The sequence below is a fragment of the Diadema setosum genome, chromosome 12 (genome assembly GCF_964275005.1).
Source record: "Diadema setosum chromosome 12, eeDiaSeto1, whole genome shotgun sequence".
Classification (NCBI taxonomy): Eukaryota; Metazoa; Echinodermata; class Echinoidea; order Diadematoida; family Diadematidae; genus Diadema; species Diadema setosum.
The window spans coordinates 17,883,382-17,907,195 of record NC_092696.1 but is presented as its reverse complement, the minus strand read 5'-3'; the positions used below and the strand labels follow the sequence as shown (position 1 = coordinate 17,907,195).

General features: G+C 37.2%; 1 protein-coding gene across 1 annotated transcript; it reads right to left on the bottom strand.

The window, feature by feature from the left end:
• Positions 1 to 7,608: 7,608 nt before the first annotated feature.
• On the bottom strand, positions 7,609 to 23,292 carry LOC140236186 (uncharacterized). The gene is made up of 9 exons (XM_072316153.1): positions 22,756 to 23,292; positions 21,545 to 21,648; positions 15,273 to 15,418; positions 12,778 to 12,899; positions 11,281 to 11,434; positions 10,382 to 10,518; positions 9,979 to 10,110; positions 9,212 to 9,452; positions 7,609 to 8,066 (listed from the first exon to the last, which is right to left on the bottom strand). Exons 1-9 carry the CDS (start codon positions 23,027 to 23,029, stop codon positions 7,928 to 7,930), a joined length of 1,449 nt encoding a protein of 482 aa, XP_072172254.1. The 5' UTR covers positions 23,030 to 23,292; the 3' UTR covers positions 7,609 to 7,927.
• Between the last annotated feature and the right edge of the window lie 522 nt (positions 23,293 to 23,814).

Below are 23,814 nucleotides of genomic sequence, written 5' to 3'. Positions count from 1 at the left end.
CAAGTAAGATAGGGCCTAAGTAAATAAGTCAAATAAATTAGAAAAATAAAGCGAATCTGATGGAAGATCAGCTGAAATTTCCTTGGCTTCAGGCATGTAAAAATATCACTGAGTTTGACCTCGCTCCGTCAAACAGTGATGTTGGATAGACTGAATATGCTAATTAGCAAGATTAGAGGCAGTAGCATGTCTCCTGTTGTCCTACACGCAAACTTTCGTCAGATTTCCGGGTATGTTAAACATACACGTACAGTAGCTTGTCCATGTTCTATTCAATCATTATGAAAGACTTAATCATAATCCTTTGTACCTCGACACTGGCGACTTCTTAACACTCAACATGTACACTTTAAAGGGAATCGGTTGGCTGGCTGCTGACAAATCGAGTTTACCTGTAATCTGTATGATATCTTTGGGAACAAGACACATCGGAAGATGGGAGTTTGCGGCCAACATTGTTTCGTGGAAATCCACTGACAGTGGAATTTCATGACTTTCTCATTTCAAAACTTTACCCGTTGATAGTCATCTAAACTTCAACACTACATTATCTTTGAAATTTCACAACTTTCTGATTTTATGTCCGATTTTTTTTTTTTTTTTTTTTGTCAATGAAACCTGAACACTTCTGTGCATGTGAATTTCAAAATCCTGTTAATTTTGAAATCAAATAATTTTCAAAGGAAGTGTAAGAACCGTGAGAATCTGTATACAGTTCCATTCACTTAGATTTACTCTCATTATCAGAAACAACATGAAAATTGTAAAGAGTTCCATTTCAATCTAAAAAAAAAAGTCAACCTCTGACAAAAAAAAAGCTTAATCATTCAACATGTACTAAAATAAGAGAATGCAAGCTTATACACGAATCTATGGACTAAATCAGATAACAGTAGCTTACACAGTACACTCCTACTTGGGAGTTTAAGTGTGCTGGCGATCACAGCACTGTATAGATACATGAAACATTCCCAATGATACATAGAACATAACTATTTGAAAATGAAATAATCACACACAAAATTATTTCACCACAAAGCTATAACAATGGTGCAACCAGATGGGGTAAGCCTGTATAATCTATTATTGGAATAGCACAATCATCTATCACCGGCCAGGCTTCATCTCAATCTAATGTTGTTAGGGGTTTTTTCTAATAAAACCATCCTAAATACTAAAAATAAAAGATACACCAATTACATTTCATGGTGATATAAATACATCTTCTGTTTTAAAGCAATGATAAGTTATAAGGCATTGAAGAAAAGCGTCTGCTTGTACCTAGACTCACAAAGTTACAGACTGTGTCAGACAACAGTATATGTTACTTGTCATAAACGTGGATGACATAACATATAACAACAAAATAATGGTCCTACGAACCCACATTCAACATACTGTATATAGTTAACAGAATGTCATACTATTGCACTACAAATGATAGATATATGCATAGTTTCAAGAGACAGAATATAAATAAATATAAGGTTATGCATGGCCTAGGGGCAATATAAAAAGATAATAGTCCACTTCATATAACGTTATGTGTTGTATATCGGAAATCTACTCTGCACAAACTTTGTTTGTGGAGGAGTAACCACTTCATTATAATGTTATGTGTTGTGTATGGGAAATCTACTCTGCACAAACTTTGTTTGTAGAGGTGTAATGATTTCATTGGATAAAGTAACAGTCTCATATAACACTTAGTGATATTAGGATAAAAAGTAACTGAATTCGAAGCAAAACATCCAATCCATGTAACCCGGTCATTCTAAAATGCTTTCCATGTTTGGCAAGTCTCATTTCTGTGCTGCTTTTAAAATGTGTGGGAAATCCCCATACATGAACAAATTGGCCAAGCACCTGAGCATGATTGTCCTTTTTTTTTTATAATTATTACAGCACAACAAATCGATATTCCAATATGTTTAAAAGAAACTTTTGGTAGCTTTAGAAACATGTTAAAGTTTTACATCACCATATGCACCAGTCAAGATGGACTGGTAACAATACTAAAATACAGCTGCATAACAAATATATATATGTGGACTTTTGTTATAAGGGTAAAAATGAAACACTTTACACTAGCAGGCGGGCAAGTAGGCCTATCTGTTTGACATGATACCCTTACTCATGCGCGTAAAGTTGAACAAATTATTTCTCACACCAAATCATACGAAAGAAAAAGAATAATTTTTTCTATCAGAACTGGCAAATGTTGTTAGTGTAATTTCGTACTTGCACACTAATTAATAGAGCTACTAATGTATCATTTCATGCAATTATATAGACTCGCAATAACAAACTGCCAAGGTCTTTTTACTACATAAAGGAAGAAAGTCTACAAAGATAATGATTAGATAATGAAGTATGCATATATAAACTTTTGTTCACACTGTAAATCATTCTGAGAGATCCTTTGGAGGTGTAAAAATTGTTTAAATTTGGCTGTGAACCCCCACAAACATACACGAAGGTAACGTTTCTTTTTTCCTATAAAATAATGAAAGTGTGATATGAGTCTATTGTTAAACATGACTGCTAATAAATGTACGAACACTAGCTGTAGTTCTATAGTTTGCATATTCTTACATTAGTTCAGCAGCACTAAACTATACTATAAGATATAATATACATGTACAAGACTACATTGTGGATTTTTCTGTGCATCATGAATTTTTTTTCAAGGCCTTTAGACTTGCTAATATAATTTATCTTATCAAATAACTTAGCTATTGAGGTAAGGCCCCTAAAAAGGACTAAAAAAGCCACAACCCTGCCAATTAAGATAGATAATACCAATCAACAAAAAAAAATCAAGGTCATCAACTTTCAATAAAATGAAAGCTACAACATGCATACCAAGATCTTTTAGGTATAACAAAGTATGGCTTAACGTTGCCTGAGCTCTGATTTTTGCAGTGATATGCGCTTCCTTACAAGGATGATTGTCTTTTTTCCAGACATATTTACTTTGATTGTAAGTCAGAATAAAATATAGGCAACTAATGTCCACTAACAGACAATTCAAAAACATACAAACACTGGCATAAGTGGATATCTAGCAAAGTGTACAAAGACTCAAAATCTTAGCATAAATATTCCACTTTTTGGAAAAGCCTGTTCATGCATTTCACATAATGTGTTATTAAAGAGAAATGCAGAAAACTATCAGTGAGACGGGGGGAAAAAAACACGCCATGCTTTACAAATTCAACTTTTCTAAAAGTAAATGTTGGCACCAAAATATCTTGAGAACATTCAGTTCCTGGAAAGCCCAATATTTGAATGCATTGATGGATCATGATTGACACATCACACTTACTTAAACAACTAAGAACAGGTACAAAACATTCACCAAATCAATATGAACAGCACTTTCAAAGTGTTCACAATTTTCAATACTGCAAATTATTCCATGCTTTGGATAATTTTGAGATACACACTCTGGTGGGGTTGACAACTCAGCAAGCATTACTATGTTATATCATGCAATTAAGTTTCCAGTGACTGAATTCATGAGACTTTTAATGTAAGAAAAAATGGGTGCTCTGCTAAATGTCTCCTGGTCAATCTTGGACCCATTCACATCTCGTTTTGTTGTACAACCTCGAGCCAGAGTATAGATCACAGCAGTGGGCAGAAAACAAAACAAACAAATCAATGCATATGAATAAGTGGCTCCTTGCCTCTATGGCATACTGTATATGATTTTGCATGTGAAGAGCCATAATCATAAATATGCAGTCCAAACATGTCACCTTCACACCTGACAGAGCTGACATCCAATAATGAAAACACATTGTGAAGAAAGCAGCCATGCTTACCACAAACACACTAGATTCTGCCATTTTGTAAGTTCACTATGAGTTGCACAGTATTTCCCACACATTTCTACAGAATTTCCCTGTTCAAAATCAATCAAACACACACACACACACACACACACACACACACACACACACACACAGAAATCCTTTTCACCTTGTGTGACACAATCCTGATGGCACGTAGCAAAGACTCATTCATAATATCTGTGATCTACAATCTGTAATCTGTAATCTATCACCTATAATCTGTTGCAGGCAAAATCTGCAACATCCATAATCCCACACAGATTACCAGTAGATCAGAGCAGTGGCAAATTCTATACACTACAAACGTGGACAACCATAGACCAGTCCTTTCTTATTCTTCAAGCAAGTACAGGGCAGCGCTCCCCTCATCAAGAAAGTGAAATGTGGCATCTATCAAAAATATACTACAGACTACCAGTAGTATCTAGAGTACAGTGGCAAATTTTATACACTACAAAAGCTGACAACCATATTGTATACCGGTGCTTTCTTATTCTTCTTGAAAGCAAAAACAGGGCAGAGCTCCCCTCATTAAGAAAGTGAAATGTGTCATCTATCAAAAATATAATACAGATTACCAGTAGTAGCTAGAGTACAGTGGCAAATTTTATACACTACAAAAGCTAACAACCATATTGTATACCGGTGCTTTCTTATTCTTCTTGAAAGCAAAAACAGGGCAGTGCTCCCCTAATTAAGAAAGTGAAATGTGGCATCTATCAAAAATATAATACAGATTACCAGTAGTAGAGTACAGTGGCAAATTTTATACACTACAAAAGCTGACAACCATATTGTATACCGGTGCTTTCTTATTCTTCTTGAAAGCAAAAACAGGGCAGAGCTCCCCTCATTAAGAGAGTGAAATGTGTCATCTATCAAAAATATAATACAGATTACCAGTAGTAGAGTACAGTGGCAAATTTTATACACTACAAAAGCTGACAACCATATTGTATACCGGTGCTTTCTTATTCTTCTTGAAAGCAAATACAGGGCAGCTCTCCCCTCATTAAGAGAGTGAAATGTGGCATCTTGTAGTCTTCAAGCTGTCCTGATAAACCAGAAAGTTCTTTACCCATGCCCATACCCTTCTGTTTCTGTACAGACGCCTGACCTGAATCAAGGTCGTGAGCAGAATCTGGGAACTTCAAGCACAAATCTGACGAATTTAAGGAATACATATATGTACAGCTCATATGGATATTCAATACAACACTAGTACTACTTGCAAATGCGTGGATAAGTTGCACACAAAAAATACAGGCACTGCGTAATATGCGGCTGCATCAGGGCCGTAAGATATATCCAAGATGCCCCAACACCTCATTGTCATTGAAACCGCACACCTCAAAGCATGTACGTAGGGCATTATGCCAATGCAAATTCTTCGATTCTTATACAATTTCTGCACGTGCACGTGTCATGTCATATACACGTAATTTTGAGAATTAAGATTCTTGTCACATGCTAGCCATGGAAGATTCACATTTGTCGCAAGGAATTTGTATTTTGATCTTTCACTCATACAAAACATCATTTTGATCTTTCATTGATACAAAATATATAATATGATAATCATTAAATAATATATATATTCAAATATATATATATATATTATATTTGGTTAAACAAGTTACCCTGTAATTACCATAGCAAAGGATTGATATTGACCTCTTATTTGTCAAACTATGGATTACAATTACTCTGCTTTGCATTGTAACCATTAAAGCGATGTGAGGTGGGCTTTACTGTGCCTGCAGTGTGTGAACACCTAGGAAACAAGTCTGCATGATTTTACTCCATAGATTTCTATATACTGTAAAACAAGAAAATTGGTGGCATGAAACTTTCACAAAGTGGAACCAGCGGCCTTTTTCAAGGCGTGAAATTTTCGCAAATTTGGTGACTGGCATTTGGTACATTTTGTACACCAAACTTTTACATGCACAGTGTATTTCCCTTTCACAAATCCTGGCTCTGCATAAAATTTGCAAAAATTTCATGCACACTAAAGTTTCTGATTTTACAGTATATTAGCAATAATTGCATATTCTATGCCCATAACATAAACATGTTCAGCAGCATGAGCTGTTTAGATGCCAAAGCTAAGAAAAACCTTTTTGGTATTTTGGAAGGTCAGGAGATGAAGTCAGCACCTTTAAAATCATTAAGTAGTCTGTTCCAACACTCTGTATAATTCTGAAGAATCGCAACTGGCATACATTCAAAAATCTCCTAACTCAATTCTGAATATCACAAAAATACTGATTTGATTTGGAAAACAATGCTATTATTGATTTAATTCATAACAATGTTTCTACATTTACTATTTGATGTCAAAATGGATGTTATTTTATTAAATTTAAATATTACTAAAAAAGTAGCAAAAAATGAACAAATTTTTTTCTCTCTCTCCTGAAAAATTTGCAATTTCTAAGATACAAGCTCTTGGAACACTAGAGAGAGTTGGTATGTTATCAGCAACTGGTATTTGACACGCAAATGAGCACTGATATGCAAATGAGCATTATCATGCATGCAAACAGTACAAGAGACAGTGCTGAGGCCAACGACCTCATTGACGATAATACATGTACTTCAAAGAAGTGACACTGAAGGGGTTAATAAAGCAGTGAGATTTTTTTTGTATGTACTGATACTACAATGCCCTCACTGCATACACTGCATATTTTTGTAATCTGTCAGAGCTCAATGTTTCTTTAACCCTATTTTAACTGGGCTATTTGAGACCAAGTTTTTACGGGGGGGTCAATTTGACCCCCCCCCCTTCAGATCTCGGCTGCCGATCGCGCAATCGCGCGAAATTTGGCCTAAAAATAGAGCCGGATGTCAACTACAAGATTGCATTGTCATACAATAGAAAAATATTACCTTTCTATTTTTAATAAATTAATTGTGCAAATTTATGCATGAAATCATATTTTCACCTATAACTCCATTAAAAAGACTTAAGGATTGATCAATTTTTGTGCAAGAATTCCTCAAGACACATCAAACAATTTTGTTGCAAAAAAAATAGCACAATCAAAATCTATTTCTTTTGTTTTTTATTGTTTTGTTAATTTCTTATGTATTCTGTTGTTCTTCTGACCTTTTGTTTTTTATTGCTTTTTGCCCAAATTTGTTGCAGGCACTTTTTCAAGCTTATCTACACTAGAATTGATTAATTTCAATGGTTAAAAGTTGAAATAATCTAATTTATATCATTTTAACCAAAAAACACAATTTGCATTGGATTTGCACACGATATCATGAATTTGAGCTGTTTACGGGTTGACATGCATGTGCAAAACATTACGTAACTTCAGAACGGTGTACCCGGACGTCACAATTTGGTCTCAAAATATGCGGGAGACTTCAATGAAAAAAGTCATGAAACGGCGCGGCAAAATCTTTGCGCGTTGCGGAATTGTGGCGCGAAACGTCGGGGGGGGGGGTCAATTTGACCCCTCCAGTTAAAATAGGGTTAATACTATAAAGTCTAATTTTTTGAGTGACTGTTCTTAATCTTGATTGAACTTACGCATATTAACTATAAGTCTCTCTTCCTCACTGCATCAGTGAATTCACAATTATACAAACATAGTACGAAATGCAGATTTATGTACACTATCATCATATTATCATCGAAATACCCACAAGCATAATCATAAATATGAGGTTACCAGAGACCCTGTGTTACAAAAGCCTTGTATTCATCTTAGAGGAGCTTTGCACACTCATATCTAAATTTGAAAGCCCAAGGATGCATTGACAGTGAAAATGACAATCTGGAATATTTGCTGTCTTAAAGGCACAAATGAGACAGAGACAAAAGTGCTGGGCAAAAGGAGAAAGTGAGTGAATCTGTGCCATGTCCTCAACGAGGCAGTTCTGTGAACGGATTAGAAGGAATCTGGGAATTCATGTCTTTGTGCAACGTCTGTGCAAAGTGATGCCGGTCCCTTACTTTGCAATGGACCAAGAGGGCTTGCTAGTGGGCTGGGTCCAGGTCCCATCCTCCACTGTGACTAAATTAAGGCCTGGGGTCTTTTTTTTTTTTTTTACTTAGCCTGGGCCAGGGCCTTGATCTCAGCGCTGAGAACTTTGGTGATGTGGATGGCCTCCTGCGCCTCGTCTCCTCCAATCTTCTCAAGGGCCATGTGGGCTGCCTCACGCACGTTGGATATGGCATCGTTTCTCCTGCAGAAAAACAGGAACAACAAAATCACACACAAAGTCAGCAATGTTTATTGCAGCGCCTGGTAGCCTTTATTTTTTTTAGACTCCATCTCTTTTGAGTCAAGAGTGTCAACCCAACAGCATTCTGAGATCTACAAATTATTGTGATAAGTGACTTCTATTTACACCTTATTGTAGTGCTTGGTAGCCATTTTCTCAGACTCTAGCTCTTTTGTGTCAAGTGTGTCAACACAATAGCATTCTGAGGTCTTTAAAGTGAATCCTTCAGAGGCAATTCCAGTCCAGTTTAAAGTTAGTGTGAAAAGAAAGAGTACAATTTCATAAGCACAACAGTTAAAATTTGACTATGATCTAATAAATACATGTATCAGGATGTTATGAAATGTTGAATGTTTGCTAAGTATTGAAAAACAGCTCTCAATCAGTTGATATGAAATGCAAATGAGTGAGCTGGTGATAACATTACCCCAAAATTTTCCTCCGATAGGTTCAAATAAGTGACATACTAACTTCAATTTTTCAGCTGGAAAAGTGCAAAACATAATGATATTCCTGGCTGAATAACTGCAATAATAATGATCAGTCAGATGCATTAGGATGTGAAACAGGAGCATAATTGTGTTTGAAATCCCAGATCCACAACAACAACAACAATAACAACAAAAATGCAATACAACTGCTACATTCCCCTATTGATTGTCATCACTGCACTGTATGCACAAAAACTTCTCAGCATACAGCTCTGTTCTATGGTTGCAGTTTCTGTTACAAAATGCTGGTAGTAATAATCAGTAATTTAGAGGTACGAGTTAAGAATCTTAGAGAGTTGACTAAACTTTAATCAAGTTGTTACTACAGAGTTTGTTTTTTCGTCCAATTTTTTTCCAAAGACAACAAGGTACAAGACGCTTTTCCCAATAAGTTAATTTCTGAGAGGTTGAAATTAGTATCACTTACTTCAGTGGGTTAACAAATACTAGAATTTGATCAAGATGTACATAAGTTCTGCAGGTGAAAATCTCTGCCTTGCAAATATGACTGCCGCTAGCGAGTCTAATCATGTGAGTTTTTTGTTGGAATTTCTAACACAGGGTCACAAATGCCTTCATTCATCTCCCGGCCGATCCTTTACACTCTAAACTCACCACAAGTTCACCAGGCTGGGCACGGCCTGTCTGGCCTTCATATGGCCCAGGGCCAGGCAACCACTCTGCCTCACTAGGCGGTCCCTGTCCTTCAGCAGCCGCAGGAGCCGCCTCACCACCCGCAGGTTCTTGGGCGGGGCCACGCGGGCGAGCGAGAGCGCCGCCACGGCCCGCACGTTGTCGTCGCGGTCGGCGCAGAGGTCCATCATGGCTTCCACGACGGAGCGCGAGCGGAACTTGGCTGCGAAAGGTAGAGGAGACGCATTTTATAAAGGAAGATTAATGTGAAAGTAAACAAACACATGAATATGAATAATACATGAATATGCCTATTGCATTAAAACACAGGGACTGTAGATCATTATACAAATGATGCACAGGACAGAGTGGATCGGTGAGCTTTGGATGCACTAGTTTAACTTTGGAACTGTTTAAACACACAAGCGCAGCAGGTGGGTTTTAGAATGTTCCAAAGTTAAATGAGAGCATCCAATTCTCACTGATCCACGAAATAGGCCTGGGCATCATTTGCGTTATAAAATGGGTCCATAAATTCATGAAATACAACCATTTTCCCCATCATGTGTCCGGTACACCTACTACGCTGTACAAGACTTGAGCCATGCGTTTGGATTTTACCGGACGTGTGGCTCAGTGTGGATCAGTAAAAATCAATGCATGACAATTGACCAATCAGATTGCAGAGATTCTAATGCCCATTTTATAATATACAATACATACATCAGTGGGTAGCACACCCCACTTACCAAGGTTCTGGATGGCATCGATCCTGACGGTGGAGTCCATGCTGAAGACTTCCAGCATGGTGTAGCGCTCCAACGCCTGCTCCTTCACCCTCTGCCAAAATTCTTGCCGCTCTTCATCGATGATGCAGAAATCTGAGAATAAAAAAATTTTAAAAAAACTTTAAAGTGCAGAAAAGATTCATAATCCTTTTTTTTTTTTGGACATTTATTGACAAGAAAAAGGTACGACATATTAAATTGATACTCTACATTCTGTCCCTGGGTTACTACACAGCAAATTTTGTGACCCTGTGAACACCTGCATGACAAGCGAAGGCGACTCAAAACCTTCCTACATTGAGGAGTGCCGCTGGTATCAAACCACAGGAAGAGGGCCACAAATTTAGCATCTCGAAAGACTCACGCTCGTAGCTGTCATGCGAGATGAAATTGTCCTGCTCTTCGTCGAGTTCTTCCGTGAGAACGGGAATGATCCACTCGAGGGTGACCCCAATCTTAGCTAGCTCGTCTGTGCATTCCTCCTTGAACGCCACCATGAAACTGCCAAGCAAAAAATATCAAAGAAAACATCATCGGCTTCTTCAGAAAAGATACAAACAAATATGTTGTGTGGAGAGAAACATACAGAATCACGCAATGTTTCTAAGTCTTGTTCTATCATATTATGCCGAGCATTCAGAGTGGTCTTACATGTACTCCATGAAGTTTTTGAAGATGCTTTTAGTGTATACACCAGGAAATCCACAGTTTTTTCCTTTTCACACATTTCGAAAGTCACCTGTCATTTACAGAATCAATAATACTTCTGGTGTTGACGAGATGTAAACTTTACATCATCTCAGAAGTATGAGAGCACAAACTTTTCTTCTTCGATAAGAAAAAGACATATCTTTAATATATCAAAATGTTGTTATTGCCACACAATAAATGTAAATAACAATATATAAATGTGATTATTTCGGCACCAAAATTTTTACCTTGTTTTAACAAAATTTTTCTTAAACTATGTTTGTCGTCATGGGCAGCATCCTGTCAACTGTGAAACCAGAAATTTTCATGCACAAGAATTCTACGAGAAGCCGAGATTCGCCACAGTGAAATGGACACAAACGTTCTTTTTCCTACACAATGCATTGAATTCCAATGAAAATTCCCAAAAAGTTTCATGCCACAAAAAAAAAAAAAGGCTGTCATCTCCAATATGTAAAAGCTTCATAATGCGAATGTTTCTGGATTTACAGTAAACAGAAGAAGCTTGAACATGTAAATGTATGCGGTCAGCAAAGTGACCTTTGAACTCACTCCTCCACAGACACCGACGTTTGACCCTGGAAGTGGCTCTGCCAGAAGTCTTTCTTCTCCTCCTCCTTGTCGACTTTCAGCTGGTGGACGTTGAGTCGCGTCCTCGTCTCTCGCCGCTTCAGGACCGGGTGCTTTTTGCCCGTCTGGCCCTCCCCTTCCTCCTCCTCTTGATCTGTGCGGGAAGGCAGTGAAAACAACGGAATTCTTAATCCTTCTGTACAATATTGCATCATTCACGACAGTTTCCCTCCTCTCTAGTCCTTCTGCACCCTGTCAGTGGTAGGGGGCTTCCGATGCAAAAGAAAATTCCGATGCAAAGAAAATTTGTACTACTATAGGAGTGGGAGCCACATGTATTAACCCATTGAAAGACTAGTCAAAAGTTCTGTTAAAAGTGGAAATTTTTGTGGAGGGAAATTTGGGGCACTTCGTGCAACATGCAAACGGAGCAAAAACAGAAGCACACAAATTGTTTTGCATGTTATGTGTAATTATAGTCATTCATATTTTGATTCTGCGGAACTAAAAACACACGAAATTCATCTCACCCGTCTGAGCGAGGAAAAAAAAAATACTCATGGAAAAATTTCTACTTTCACAGCATGCTCAGCTGGGTGTTTTTGTTTTGTTTTTTTCCGAAAATTGCAACAGGGTGCCTGCAGACAATTCTGGTGCAGGTGGACAGTTCTGCTTTCAGGAGGCGAGATACTGCCTCAGTAGTGAAAATGTTAAAGGAAATTTCTTGAAGTTTCCATTGTTGTAGTTCTTCTCAGTGAACACTTGGCATTATGTGCTGACTTAGAAAAGATGCACTGTATTACTCACAATTGTGATGCCTATTAGAATTTTAAAACAAACAAAATGAAGACAAATTACATGCCACTTTTAAACATATCAAACTAAGTCCATCATCAGATACAGCAATATAAGACCTTTCTAGTGATACCTCATTTCCTACATAACAAACAGAGTAGTCTTGATGTTATGAGTATTCTTGATGTATTCATCATCAAGAGTATTCTTGATGTTATGATTGAATAAATGCCATCAGTGACTTTAATCCCAAATATCTCCTGTTATTATAAAACAAGAACAGAGTTAGCTCATTTTGAGATCAAACTCTTGAAATAAACTTCAATAAATTGACAAGAGTTTTAATAATAAGCACCGAAAATTGCAAATTTTTTTAATTAATCATTTTTTTTTTCTGACAGCAAGCAAAGATTTGCTTTGATAAGATGACAACCACCTCTACAAATAGGGTTCCATGACATTTGCTCCTGAGACAATTGCTCTTCAATAAAATATCTGCATGATAAACAAAACATAATTTCTACCCACACACATAATCCTGACCCCAATCCTAATCCTCAACTCAAACTGAACCTCAAACCCTATCATAACCCTAACCCTAAGTCCTTGGAGTAAGTAAGACCGCAGCAATTGTTGCAGTTAGCAAAAGTTGTTTCAATACAAATAAAGCCACACGTCACTTACTGTTTGCATCATCAAGCTCTTTCAGCTTTGCCTTAATGCTGGCAGCAAGCTGGGAAAAGCTGTCCTCAAATTTGCTCTCATCCTCAAAGTTGAAACGCCTGATGGGCGCCAGCTGAAGTCGCCTAGATATGCACAGGAGAACGAGTTCATTTTTAATCCTTGGAAGACTAGTCCTGAGTATACTCTGGCAACTAACTTGTATGGAAAATGCATGTTTGATAACAAAATCACCTTGTCCTCAATGTGTTCAGACTACAGATGGTCAGCTTTGACCAATGCACACAAGAGTTTAATATGAATCGTCTTAACTCGATCTCTTAATCCAAGCAGGTACAATACCATGCAAGATGTCCATGGTGTTCTTACTTTATGATCCTGAAAGACCTAAAACACAATTCTACAAATTCATGGATGTGTTCAGACAGCATGCACACTATACTAGGTTACAGTTAGCCCCATTATTGTGGGTGTGCAAAGTCACAAGTCATTACAATCAGGCTTGGTCAGACACCATGAAGGTCACTGTACCATTCACACCCTAATTCACATCCCTCTAGCCCAGCTTTATCAGCACAGTGCATTCAAGCATGACTTCAGAAGTACAGTGTATCAAGTACAGTACAGAATTATCCCAAAACAGTTTACAAAACAAGCAAATGTAACAACTTGCCATAGCAAACAGCAGAACATTTTTCCCAAAAATTAACAAAATATGTGTTTCCCATCATCCTGTAAAACTGCAAAGGGTGCCTGAATTAAAATTTCATTTGGTTTCTATTTTGTTTTGTGTTGTTTTGCTTTGTTTTTTTACAGGGTTTCTTTCTTTTTTAAAGTGGTTTGTGAATCTAGGCTGTGATGACATATTGTGTTAAAATTACATGTACAGCTGTACCCCGGTTAAGTTTGAAACAATCAGCTTGATGTTGAGACACATTCCATGATCAATGTGATGGACTAATGCAAGCCCCTTTAAGGAAGAATGGTATGAAAATCTCTCTTTTAAAATGGCACTGCCCCCCCTCCCAACAACAACAACAAAAAAACATAAGCTATGAGAAGACTATCATACCACAGAACAGATTTAATACAGATTTCACACAGTGCCGATTCAGTCATACTGTGTGATAGGCATAAAGGTGACTGTACTAAAGGCTGAGGCAAACTAGTTAGTATGGCTTCCAGAGCATCTGCCTTAATACTCCTTTGCTTCCCAGAACATTAATGCCCTCTAACAAAATTCAAGAAGTAGCAGGTTTAGCTGGATGGTCTTGATCAGCAAAGGCAGCAACTTTCATCGCCATGGAGAGCACATTTTATGAAAAAGACTATTAAAAAAAATGGGTAAAGGGTCTGGAAACTAGACTATAAGCAAACATTCACAAGCAGTTCCTAATTGGATCACAGTGATAAAGACTCACCTCGCCAGCCCATTAGTCCAGATACTGGACGATTTTAATCGTCCGCATTCCCCACATACACAATCATGCATGCACCCACACAATGCGCCCAACCGCTGATTGCGACACTCCACCAATTGGTACTCCCGAAAAAAATCGTCCAGACTACCCTGCCAGAGCGAGCGTGATAATATAGTATGACATCATCTATTTGTATTCAGGAGGGGTGATCTTGTGTAATACAGTGTACATACAGACACCATCAACGTACGTCCGTACGTCACTGCATGTCAGTGCAGGGAGGTGATGCTACGAATACAGTCCAGGAAGTGGACTACAGCCCATGGGCTTTGGGTCATTTTACAATACACTGTTCACTGATTTATCTCCTATAATATGTACATAAATAATAAAAAGGAGAACAAAATAGAACCGAGAGTACTTGATAATGAATAGTTTCTTACACACCATTGAGTACACACACACACACACACACACACACACACACGCACACACACACACGAAGCAGTCACAAAGTCAGAATTGAACTTAAAAGGGATGCTCGGTATAGTTTTGGTTGATATGGGGATTCAGGCTCTACTCTCTTTGGGAAATAATTAGAAACCACTTTCATATGAAATATTAACCCATTGCTGACAGACTGATTTTGCTGTAACACGTATTTCCCATACATTGTACCTGCTGATTATACTCGGGGCTCATCCTCAACAGGTTAAAGAGGCAGCATACTAGAATTCCACAAGGAATTAAAAGTTTATTTGTTAAAAATTGGTTTAGAAATGACCAAGATATTCAAAAACAAAAGATCCAAATAAAAGGTGGAATCCCCCTTTAAATAGGACCACTATATTTATGATTTGCTTTGTTTTCGGATATCTCAGCCATTTCAAAACCAATTTTCATCAAAATAGACTTTTAATTCTTTGTAGATTTGTATGCTCTTTAATATTTCGTGGTTTCTTATCATTTTGCAAAAGATTAAAGCCTGAAGCTCCATATCAACCAATACTATACCATCCCTTTAATATTCCCGTGTAACAAGCATCAAAGAATGGCACTGTGGCCTTCAGAGCTCACATTCCAAAGTCCATGAGCTCTGTCACTTCTTTGGCCGACTCGATCATGCAGGGAAAGATGGGCTTGCTGGAGACGTAGGCCAGGGCCAGCTCGTCCTTGCAGTACTTGGACGTGGCTGACTTGGTGCTCAGCAGTGACAAAAACAGCTGATGGTATCAAAAGACAAAAGACGGTCAGAATGAAAGGGATTGTGAATATAGTTAGGGTTGAGGTGAGGATTCAGCTCGTAACATTTTGCGAGATATTGAGAAACTACTCTAAGCATACAATTCTAATGGAAACTGAAAGTTTATTTGATGAAAATTGATTTTAAAATGACTGAGATATCTAAAAACAAGGAAAAACAAAGAGATCCTAATAAAAGTCGTGGCCAGTCAATTTTATTACAATCTTCTTCTTTTTTTTTATCTCAGCCATTTCAAGGTCAATTTTCATCAAGTAAATGCTGAATCCTTCTTGATTATTATGCTCTTTCCTATTTCATAAGAGATTTCTCATTACCTCACAAAAAATGTTATAAACCTGAATCCTCATCTCAACCAGTACTGTACAGTCTCTTTAAAGTGCAAATTTATGGTGAATGATGGAAACATGAGAGACAGAGCAACATGTTTCTTTAGAGGGATATGGTAAAGGTTTGCTTGAGATATGGATTCAGGTTTTGATTTTTTGCAAGATAATTAGAAATCACTTATGTGACAAAATCTTAAGAGCATACAATTCTAGGAGGAATCTAAAATTTGTTTGGTGAAAATCAGTTTTGAAATGACTGAGACATCCACAAACAAAGTGAAGCTAACAAAATGTGGGAAACAATAGGACCACTTTGTTTTGTTTTGCTTTGTTTTTGGATATGATCTCAGCCATTTCACAACAGATTTTCATCAATAGATTTTGAATTCCCCTCAGAACTGTATGCTCTTTCATATTTCAGAAGAGGTTTCTAATTATCTCGCAAAAAAAAAAAAAAAAATCAAAACCTGAATCCCCATCATAACCAAAACTATACCACTTATCTCTGTAAAGTGCAAAATGGTGAATGTCAGACGTATTAAAATACATACTACAAGAGAAATCACAGAAATAACATGTTCCTTTGAAGATACAATGTACACAGATGTTCAAATTTTCAATACACCTTTCACTTTCATTTTGCCAACTAAAACATCTAAAAAGAAGTGACAGCATGAAAATTTGCTCGACAAAACATCAAGATGGTACATGCTTGTTCTAAAGGTTGATAAATCATTACCTTATTTACTTGAGATACATAAATTTTTATTGTGATCTCAAGGAAAAACAGGGACAAATATGCTCAATTGAAGCTCAAGAGTAAAGTTCATGAAGTGATATCAAAATGGTGATTTGAAAATTGAACACTTATTATGCAAAATGAAAATTATTACTGCAGCATCAACTGTACACTGTACTATGTACAACATATGTGGTGAAATAAATAGTTCTGAAAGAATTCAGCATTTTGCATTCATCACTGCTGAAATCTCCTTCTAAAATTAAAAACACAAAATTTAAGAAACAAGCTTAATACCTCTTTTCAAATTCACTGTGAAAGCCTCGGTAGCATGGGTCAAAGTCAAGGCATTTTAAACTACTGTACATGTAGTCACTCATTGGACCTTGTCACCTACAAGTACATTGTATCTCGTCATTATTCCTCATTGTACACCATTTGTATCATTCGCAAAGGTTAAACTATCAAACTATTTAAGTTCATACCTGTACGGATATCATTGATTAAATTGCTGTAGAGCACAAAATCTTAATAACATGCATGCATACCTCACCCTGCTTAAAGTGCGTTTAAAAATGCATGACCTGACTTAATAATCTGTTATACATAGGGCCTACAACTGCTTTCATATGAAAGTTTACACCACAGTGCAATCATGTCTCTGCTTTTTTGTACACATTTCTTTTCAACATTTCATATACAATTGCAACTGATTGACAAATTGCCCCACATCGACGTAAATAAGCACTGAATTGATCAGTGTTTTAGTAGTAGTCATGATAAAAAATCATGGGCGTGCTCGAGTATGTACGCCCATGATTTTTTATCATGACTACTACTAAAACACTGATCAATTCAGTGCTTATTTACGTCGATGTGGGGCAATTTGTCAATCAGTTGCAATGAAAACATCTCGACGGAAGAATTTCATGAATTTGAATAACAAAGCAGTACCCGCTGCATGCTATAAGGATTAGAACCAACACTTGCTGTCGGGCGAAAGCTCGGTGGTCTAGTGGAGATGACGCCTGTCCGGTGATCAGGAGGTCGTAGGTTCGTATCCTGCTCGAGTATGTACGCCCATGATTTTTTATCATGACTGCTACTAAAACACTGATCAATTCAGTGCTTATTTACGTCGATGTGGGGCAATTTGTCAATCAGTTGCAATGAAAACATCTCGACGGAAGAATTTCATGAATTTGAATTTCATATACAATGTTGTGTATCTACAGAATTTTTAGCAAATATCCAGAGATTTCATTCAAAATCTTTAACAGCCCTAAGATTGGCATACAAGCTGTAGTTTAACAGTTGTTTAAACAGTGGAATCTGACTCATCTAAATCCTTGTATGCAAACTTGTATTTAAACATTGACCCACTTTTTAATGAATGTGCGCAGCACACATCTAATATTGCCATAGTCAGTCAAAAATGCAAACAGACGCACTGAATTATGATTATGGTAGACATCTTAAATACACAGTGACATGCACCACGCACAATACTAATTACGTACTATGTGTATTCAACTGTACACGAGTGAAGTTTTTGACACAATGCACTGTGAGTGTGCATTGTACCAGTTCTGGATGTACACACTGTATAAAATACTCAATTTCTCCTATGATTTATTGCCTGAGGATTGTAAACTATGGAGCATTTTAGGTGAGGAGCAGCAAAAAAAAACAAAACAAAACAAAACAAACTACAATATACAGCGTACACAGTTTGCATTTGATTGAGAGTTCATTTGTACTACACACAATGTCAAGTACATTTTTTGCCACAAAGAACTAGTACATTGTAGTATTTGTACCACTTTTTGTGACTCATGTACTCAATTGATTACATGATATCGGCTTGAAAGTGGTAATAAAGGATTGGTAGCACAAACCAGACCAGAGAAGGTTAGTTAATATTAATAGTTAAAGAGCTGTTGTTTTGGGGGTTTGTTTGTTTGTTTGTTTGTTTGTTTGTTTGTTTGTTTGTTTTTTGTTTTTTGTTTTTTGGGGTTTTTTTGGTTTTTTTTGGTGCCAAAAGGGTCTCTCAAATTGATAGGTTAAGGACGGATTTGGAAAAAAGCCTGTTTTTCAATACGATGATGAAATGATAATTGGACATCTATGCTGTGTTCAGGAGAGTTAAAGGCATTTCTCATTGTACTTGCACATGGCACACAGTTTAGTGTAGATTATAATGATTGGACAGTTAGGTAATTCCATTCTCTGCAATGTCATGTCATCTTGAAATGTGATCTCCATTAAAAAAAAAAAAATAATAAATTATGTAAATCATAAAATGTATGAGGGGATATTAACAAATAAAGCAGTGTTCAATTACAGTGTCATTGCTTTTCCTACATGTTGCTATTGAAACCATCACTTGGCCCAAGGATATATTAAATTTAATAAACATCATAAACACTATTACAAAAGGAAATAATATATATAAGGTAGAGCATCTCATTAATTGTTTATGTTCACTAAAAGGAAGAAATTACTACACAATGTCTACAGTAGCTCAAGAAACACAATGTGATATGTGGGTACCATCAAATATTTGCAGCATGGTTTAAAATTCAAAATGTTTGTTGAGTACATTGCCTGTATCTTTGATGATCTTTTCACATAATTTCTGATCAACGAAAATGTATCTTTAAAGGGACTGTACAGTACTGGTTGAGGTGGGGATTCATGTTTTGAACATTCCTAAGTGAGATAATGAAAAGCCTCTTATGAAATATGAAAGAGAATGTAATTCTAAGAAGGATTCAACGTTTATTTGATGAAAATTGGTTTTCAAATGGCTGAGATATCCAAAAAAGTGCTAATAATAAAAGGCGACATGCCACAACTTTATTAGGATCTCTTTGTTTCACCTTGTTTTTGGATACCTCAGTCATTTCAAAACCGATTTTCATCGAATAAACTTTTGATACCCCTTAGAACTGCATGTTCTTTGACATCTCATAGAGTGGTTTCTGAATATCTCGCAAAACGTTAAAAGCTAAATCTTCACCTCGACCAGAACTGTACACACCCTTTACCTCAATGATTGAATATTTGCCAACAAACATTCAGCAAGGAAAAACCATTCTCACATTGAAATAACTGCAGATTTTTATAATAATTGGAACAATGACATAAAGCCAGGTGAACTAGTTTGCTTCCTTGGCAAGCATGCAGGCAATTTGTCTCAATAAGAGTTTCCTCCTTGAGCAACTTCGTAGAAATGCAGAATGATTATCAATCAAGTAGGAGAAAAACAAAGGAGGTTTCAGGAAAATTGGACAGTCAGTTCAATGAATTTTCAACATTTTACATTGTGGGGTTGTAAACACATTTTGAACAACTTTTTTCCATGACTCAATCCTTCTGAGTATGAAAATGTAGAGTGTTCAGAGATTGATTTGGAAACATACAATTGTACAGTAGGCCCTATATTGTGGATCATTCTCATTCTAAAAGCTGTGCCATTAGTATTTTTCCCCATCACTATCCTGCCTTGTATATTTTTAAGGATTGTTTGAAAAATGCATTTGACTAGCTGCTTCCTTTGTGAAAATCACTCCATTTCCGGACACTGATTGTACCATAAGCCACCTATAAGTGCCAAATCTAGACCTATGATCTATGTGAAAAAAAGACAAGCATGCATCTGTCTCTGATTGTCTTTTCAGCTCTTAGAAAGTTAGTATATTGTGCATTATGATTGATCACTACTAGCCATGTACAATTTGTAGTGAGTAATGGCAACATAACAACTACACTGTATCATATTCAATATAGCCTTCATGAGCTTCGTGAAAACATTTTAACATCAATTTCTATCAGTTTCTGCTCTATTCAAGCATCAGTAGAATCAATTCTCCAGAAAATCAAAGAAGAGAATGATCTGATACAAGGAGAGACATATTATTTTGACACTTTCTCTCTCTCTCTCTCTCTCTCTGCAAGAAAATTTTGTATGAAAAGTTTGAAGACTAAAACACTGACAAACATGTACCACTACATGACGAAGAAGGTAACAATATTACAAATGAATTAAAATTTTACATTTAAGACCCTCATACAGTGTACAAACGTATAGTATCAAATGTTATGGCATGCAGAGGGACGGAGAAACTTGCTGTATTAGTGATCTCTATAAAAGCAAGGGAGGTTGCCAAAATGTCCATCCAAAGTTTATCTCATATCCGTCCCGGTAATTACCCCAAGTAATGTACTACATGTACATTGTATTTAACAGTGATGATTTTTTTTTAAATGATATCCAGCATCCAGTGAAAGGCCACGGTCACTGCTACCTCCATTTGTACTTTATTGGCATTCTACATAATTTTACATACCCCCACACAATTTTGATAGTGCATTTACTTCAATTGTACGATCGTACTTTAGTGTTGTACATATAATTTAATATGATCATTATTTAAAGGGGAAGGCTAGTAACTGATCAGTGGGAATCAGTGGAAATGCTGGGAGATGATTGTTCCAATCCTTATGGGATTCATTCAAGAGTTCATTGTATATCTACTGTTGTGTGAAAATGATTTGCTTCAGAATGGTCTCGTATTCAAGTAATGTGCAGTTTAATGCTTCCAGGTTAGCGTCCCTGGTCAGTGACGGGGCACTAATCTGCACATTACTTGAATATGAGACCGTTCTGAAGCAAATCATTTTCACACAACAATAGATATACAATGAACTCTTGAATGAATCCCATAAGGATTGGAACAATCATCTCCCAGCATTTCCACTGATTCCCACTGATCAGTTACTAGCCTTCCCCTTTAATCATATATTTTTTACTATACATTTTCAATCAAAGATTATCAATAATACAATATCATGCCTTGATGGCCTTGTAAAACATTGTGTCTGCCAGCAAGAAAGTGACACACAATATGAGTGGTGACCTTCCAAACAGAATTCATAAATTGAAAGATATCTCTTTGATACCTTTCCATTCATGAATTAAACAAAATGTACTAGCAAGTGGATGCCAGAAAATTACCTTGGCATCAATGATGGCCTGTCCTATTTTGTTGAGGAATTCTACACCGGCCTTCAACCCAGTCTCATCCACCCAGACAGTGATACCAGCTCCTTCCAAAGCATCTGGCATTCAAGTGATTAAAGAAAGAAAATTTTTAAACAGCTCAGTTACAACACTAATTGGTATGATCATAATGTGCAACAAACTTTGCAGACAGACTTCTGGCAGCTTTTATATTTTATGTCGGACTGCAAAGCTGAACCAATCTATTTACTCCCAAAGCTTGCAATTATTCACATAATGACTTGATGAACTGACAATTTGCACAGATCTACAAAATTCAGTTTCACATTCAAACAATCAGGGCTTTGTTTTGGGACTTTGCATTATACATAGATCTGTTGGAACATTCATAACAATTACTAAAGGTACATTGTGAATTGTCTCCCCACTGAAATCTCTCAACAACTGGATGCACAGCACACTGTCACTGAAACAAAGTTTACTTGTAAACATGGAATGCTTTGGTTTGTGAATAATTCTGCAATTTAATTTAGCACACTACTGAACCAGCATGAAAATAAAAACATGCAAATATGCTTTTTGGAGATCATTAAAAAGGAGAAATTGTATGGGTACACAGAACTACTCTTCCTCCAATACGGCCCAGCTTGAAATAATTTATCATTGAATATCAACCACTTTGTGGTGTCTACTGAGCTCAGTTTCTTCAGTTTCAAAGGGCATGTTGGTTGCCAAACAGTATAGATCTTACTTGCCCATGATAGGGTCATAAGTCAAACTGTAGCACTGTGTATACTCCTCTACAGCACTGGTATACTAAGGATTAAATTCATATTCTGTATGTTGTAAACCTGTGTATGAAGGGATCCCCCCCCCCCCCCCCCCCCCCAGTCCATGGTGATTCCTACCATCAGTCTATTTAAGGCAGTGACACTCTTCGGTTCGGGGAATCGACCAGAAAGTGACACAGACTTGCTTGAGCATTGGGTGGTGGGCTTTTTTGTTGTTGTTGTCAGTTTGTTTGTCAGTTAGTTAGTTATTTAGTTACACTAGTTACGTTAGTTAGTTTGCTTGTTTGTTTGTTTGTTTTGAGACAGACCCAGAGCCTGGAACCAGGGCTATATGGCATGGCTGGACATTCATGAATATGCATTTGTGAATATTCATTTTTGGGATGATAGGCCCTACCCAACAAAAGAACTCACCCCTCATCTGTCTCATCTTGTCCCTGTCCTGATGGCTGTAGCTGATCATGAGGTCCTTTGGCTCCATGCTGAACGTCCTGATTGTTAGTGATTCTCGCCTCTCACCAGACACGCCTGGCGACAAGATATCCGGGTTGTTGTCTTCCGGTTTCACGGAGGCAACTCCTACGTCAGATCCACGCTCTGGTCCTCCCGCAGCGCTCACTGGTCGCGACTCGTCCGCAGGCGTCGTAGCCCTACTTCTGTGCTTGTGCACACTCCCGCTGCTCCCCATTGGAGAGATTTAAAAGGGACACTGTTTGAGAGCGTCAACGCAATATGCCATGGAGCGACAGAAGGCTAGTGTGTCAGACTACGGTTTAGCGATGCAGTTTGCACATGTCCGTCGAGTAAGCATGCGAAGGTGTGATGGAACTGTACAAATGTGTCACCAGTGAAAACAGAGGGAATGTGCAAGGGGTGTGATGATTAAAGGGAAGTTGTAGCATGCAGTCTGCAGCCCCAGTTTCAGTTAATAGATCAAAGCATGCACAGGTGAGGACCATATCCCATATTAAATGCAACTTGACAAGAACACAGAGGATGCAACAGACGAATGCTTTAACCCAGCTCCCATCAGAAAGCTTCTACGGTTCGCAGGCCAGTACTTATCAGCTTGTGAAGACTCCTTCATGGACTAAAATGAGGAAGTACTGTACTGTACATGTATGTAGCTACAGGAAACAAGACAAAGCATACACCATTTTAGCAGTAAATGTGTGAAACTGGAAACATCAGGAGTAACAAAAAAAAAAAAAACTGAAACACATGGCAAAGATCATATTCAAAGGACTGCCTCATATGGTACTGACAGAAACTATTGCATTGTCAGTTTTCACAGATCTTTATGAAGGCATCTACATGTAGGCTGAATATTAGGTCATAAAATGTAAAAATTTCCTGAATGTATTTCATAATATATGGCAATCTCTACTGAAGGACTGAAATTTCTGCATTAAAAGAAAGTGTGTCTAGAATGAACCATATGTCTACAGGGATCTCGCCAGCGTATATCACCCT

Excerpts from the sequence above, each read along its gene's own strand:
- LOC140236186 (XM_072316153.1), bottom strand. The coding sequence starts at position 23,029 with ATGGGGAGCAGCGGGAGTGTGCACAAGCACAGAAGTAGGGCTACGACG. Across the intron at positions 11,435-12,777 it reads AGAGCTTGATGATGCAAACA|GGGAGGGCCAGACGGGCAAA; the intron begins GTAAGTGACGTG and ends AGGAGGAGGAAG. Across the intron at positions 9,453-9,978 it reads CGATGCCATCCAGAACCTTG|CCAAGTTCCGCTCGCGCTCC; the intron begins GTAAGTGGGGTG and ends TACCTTTCGCAG.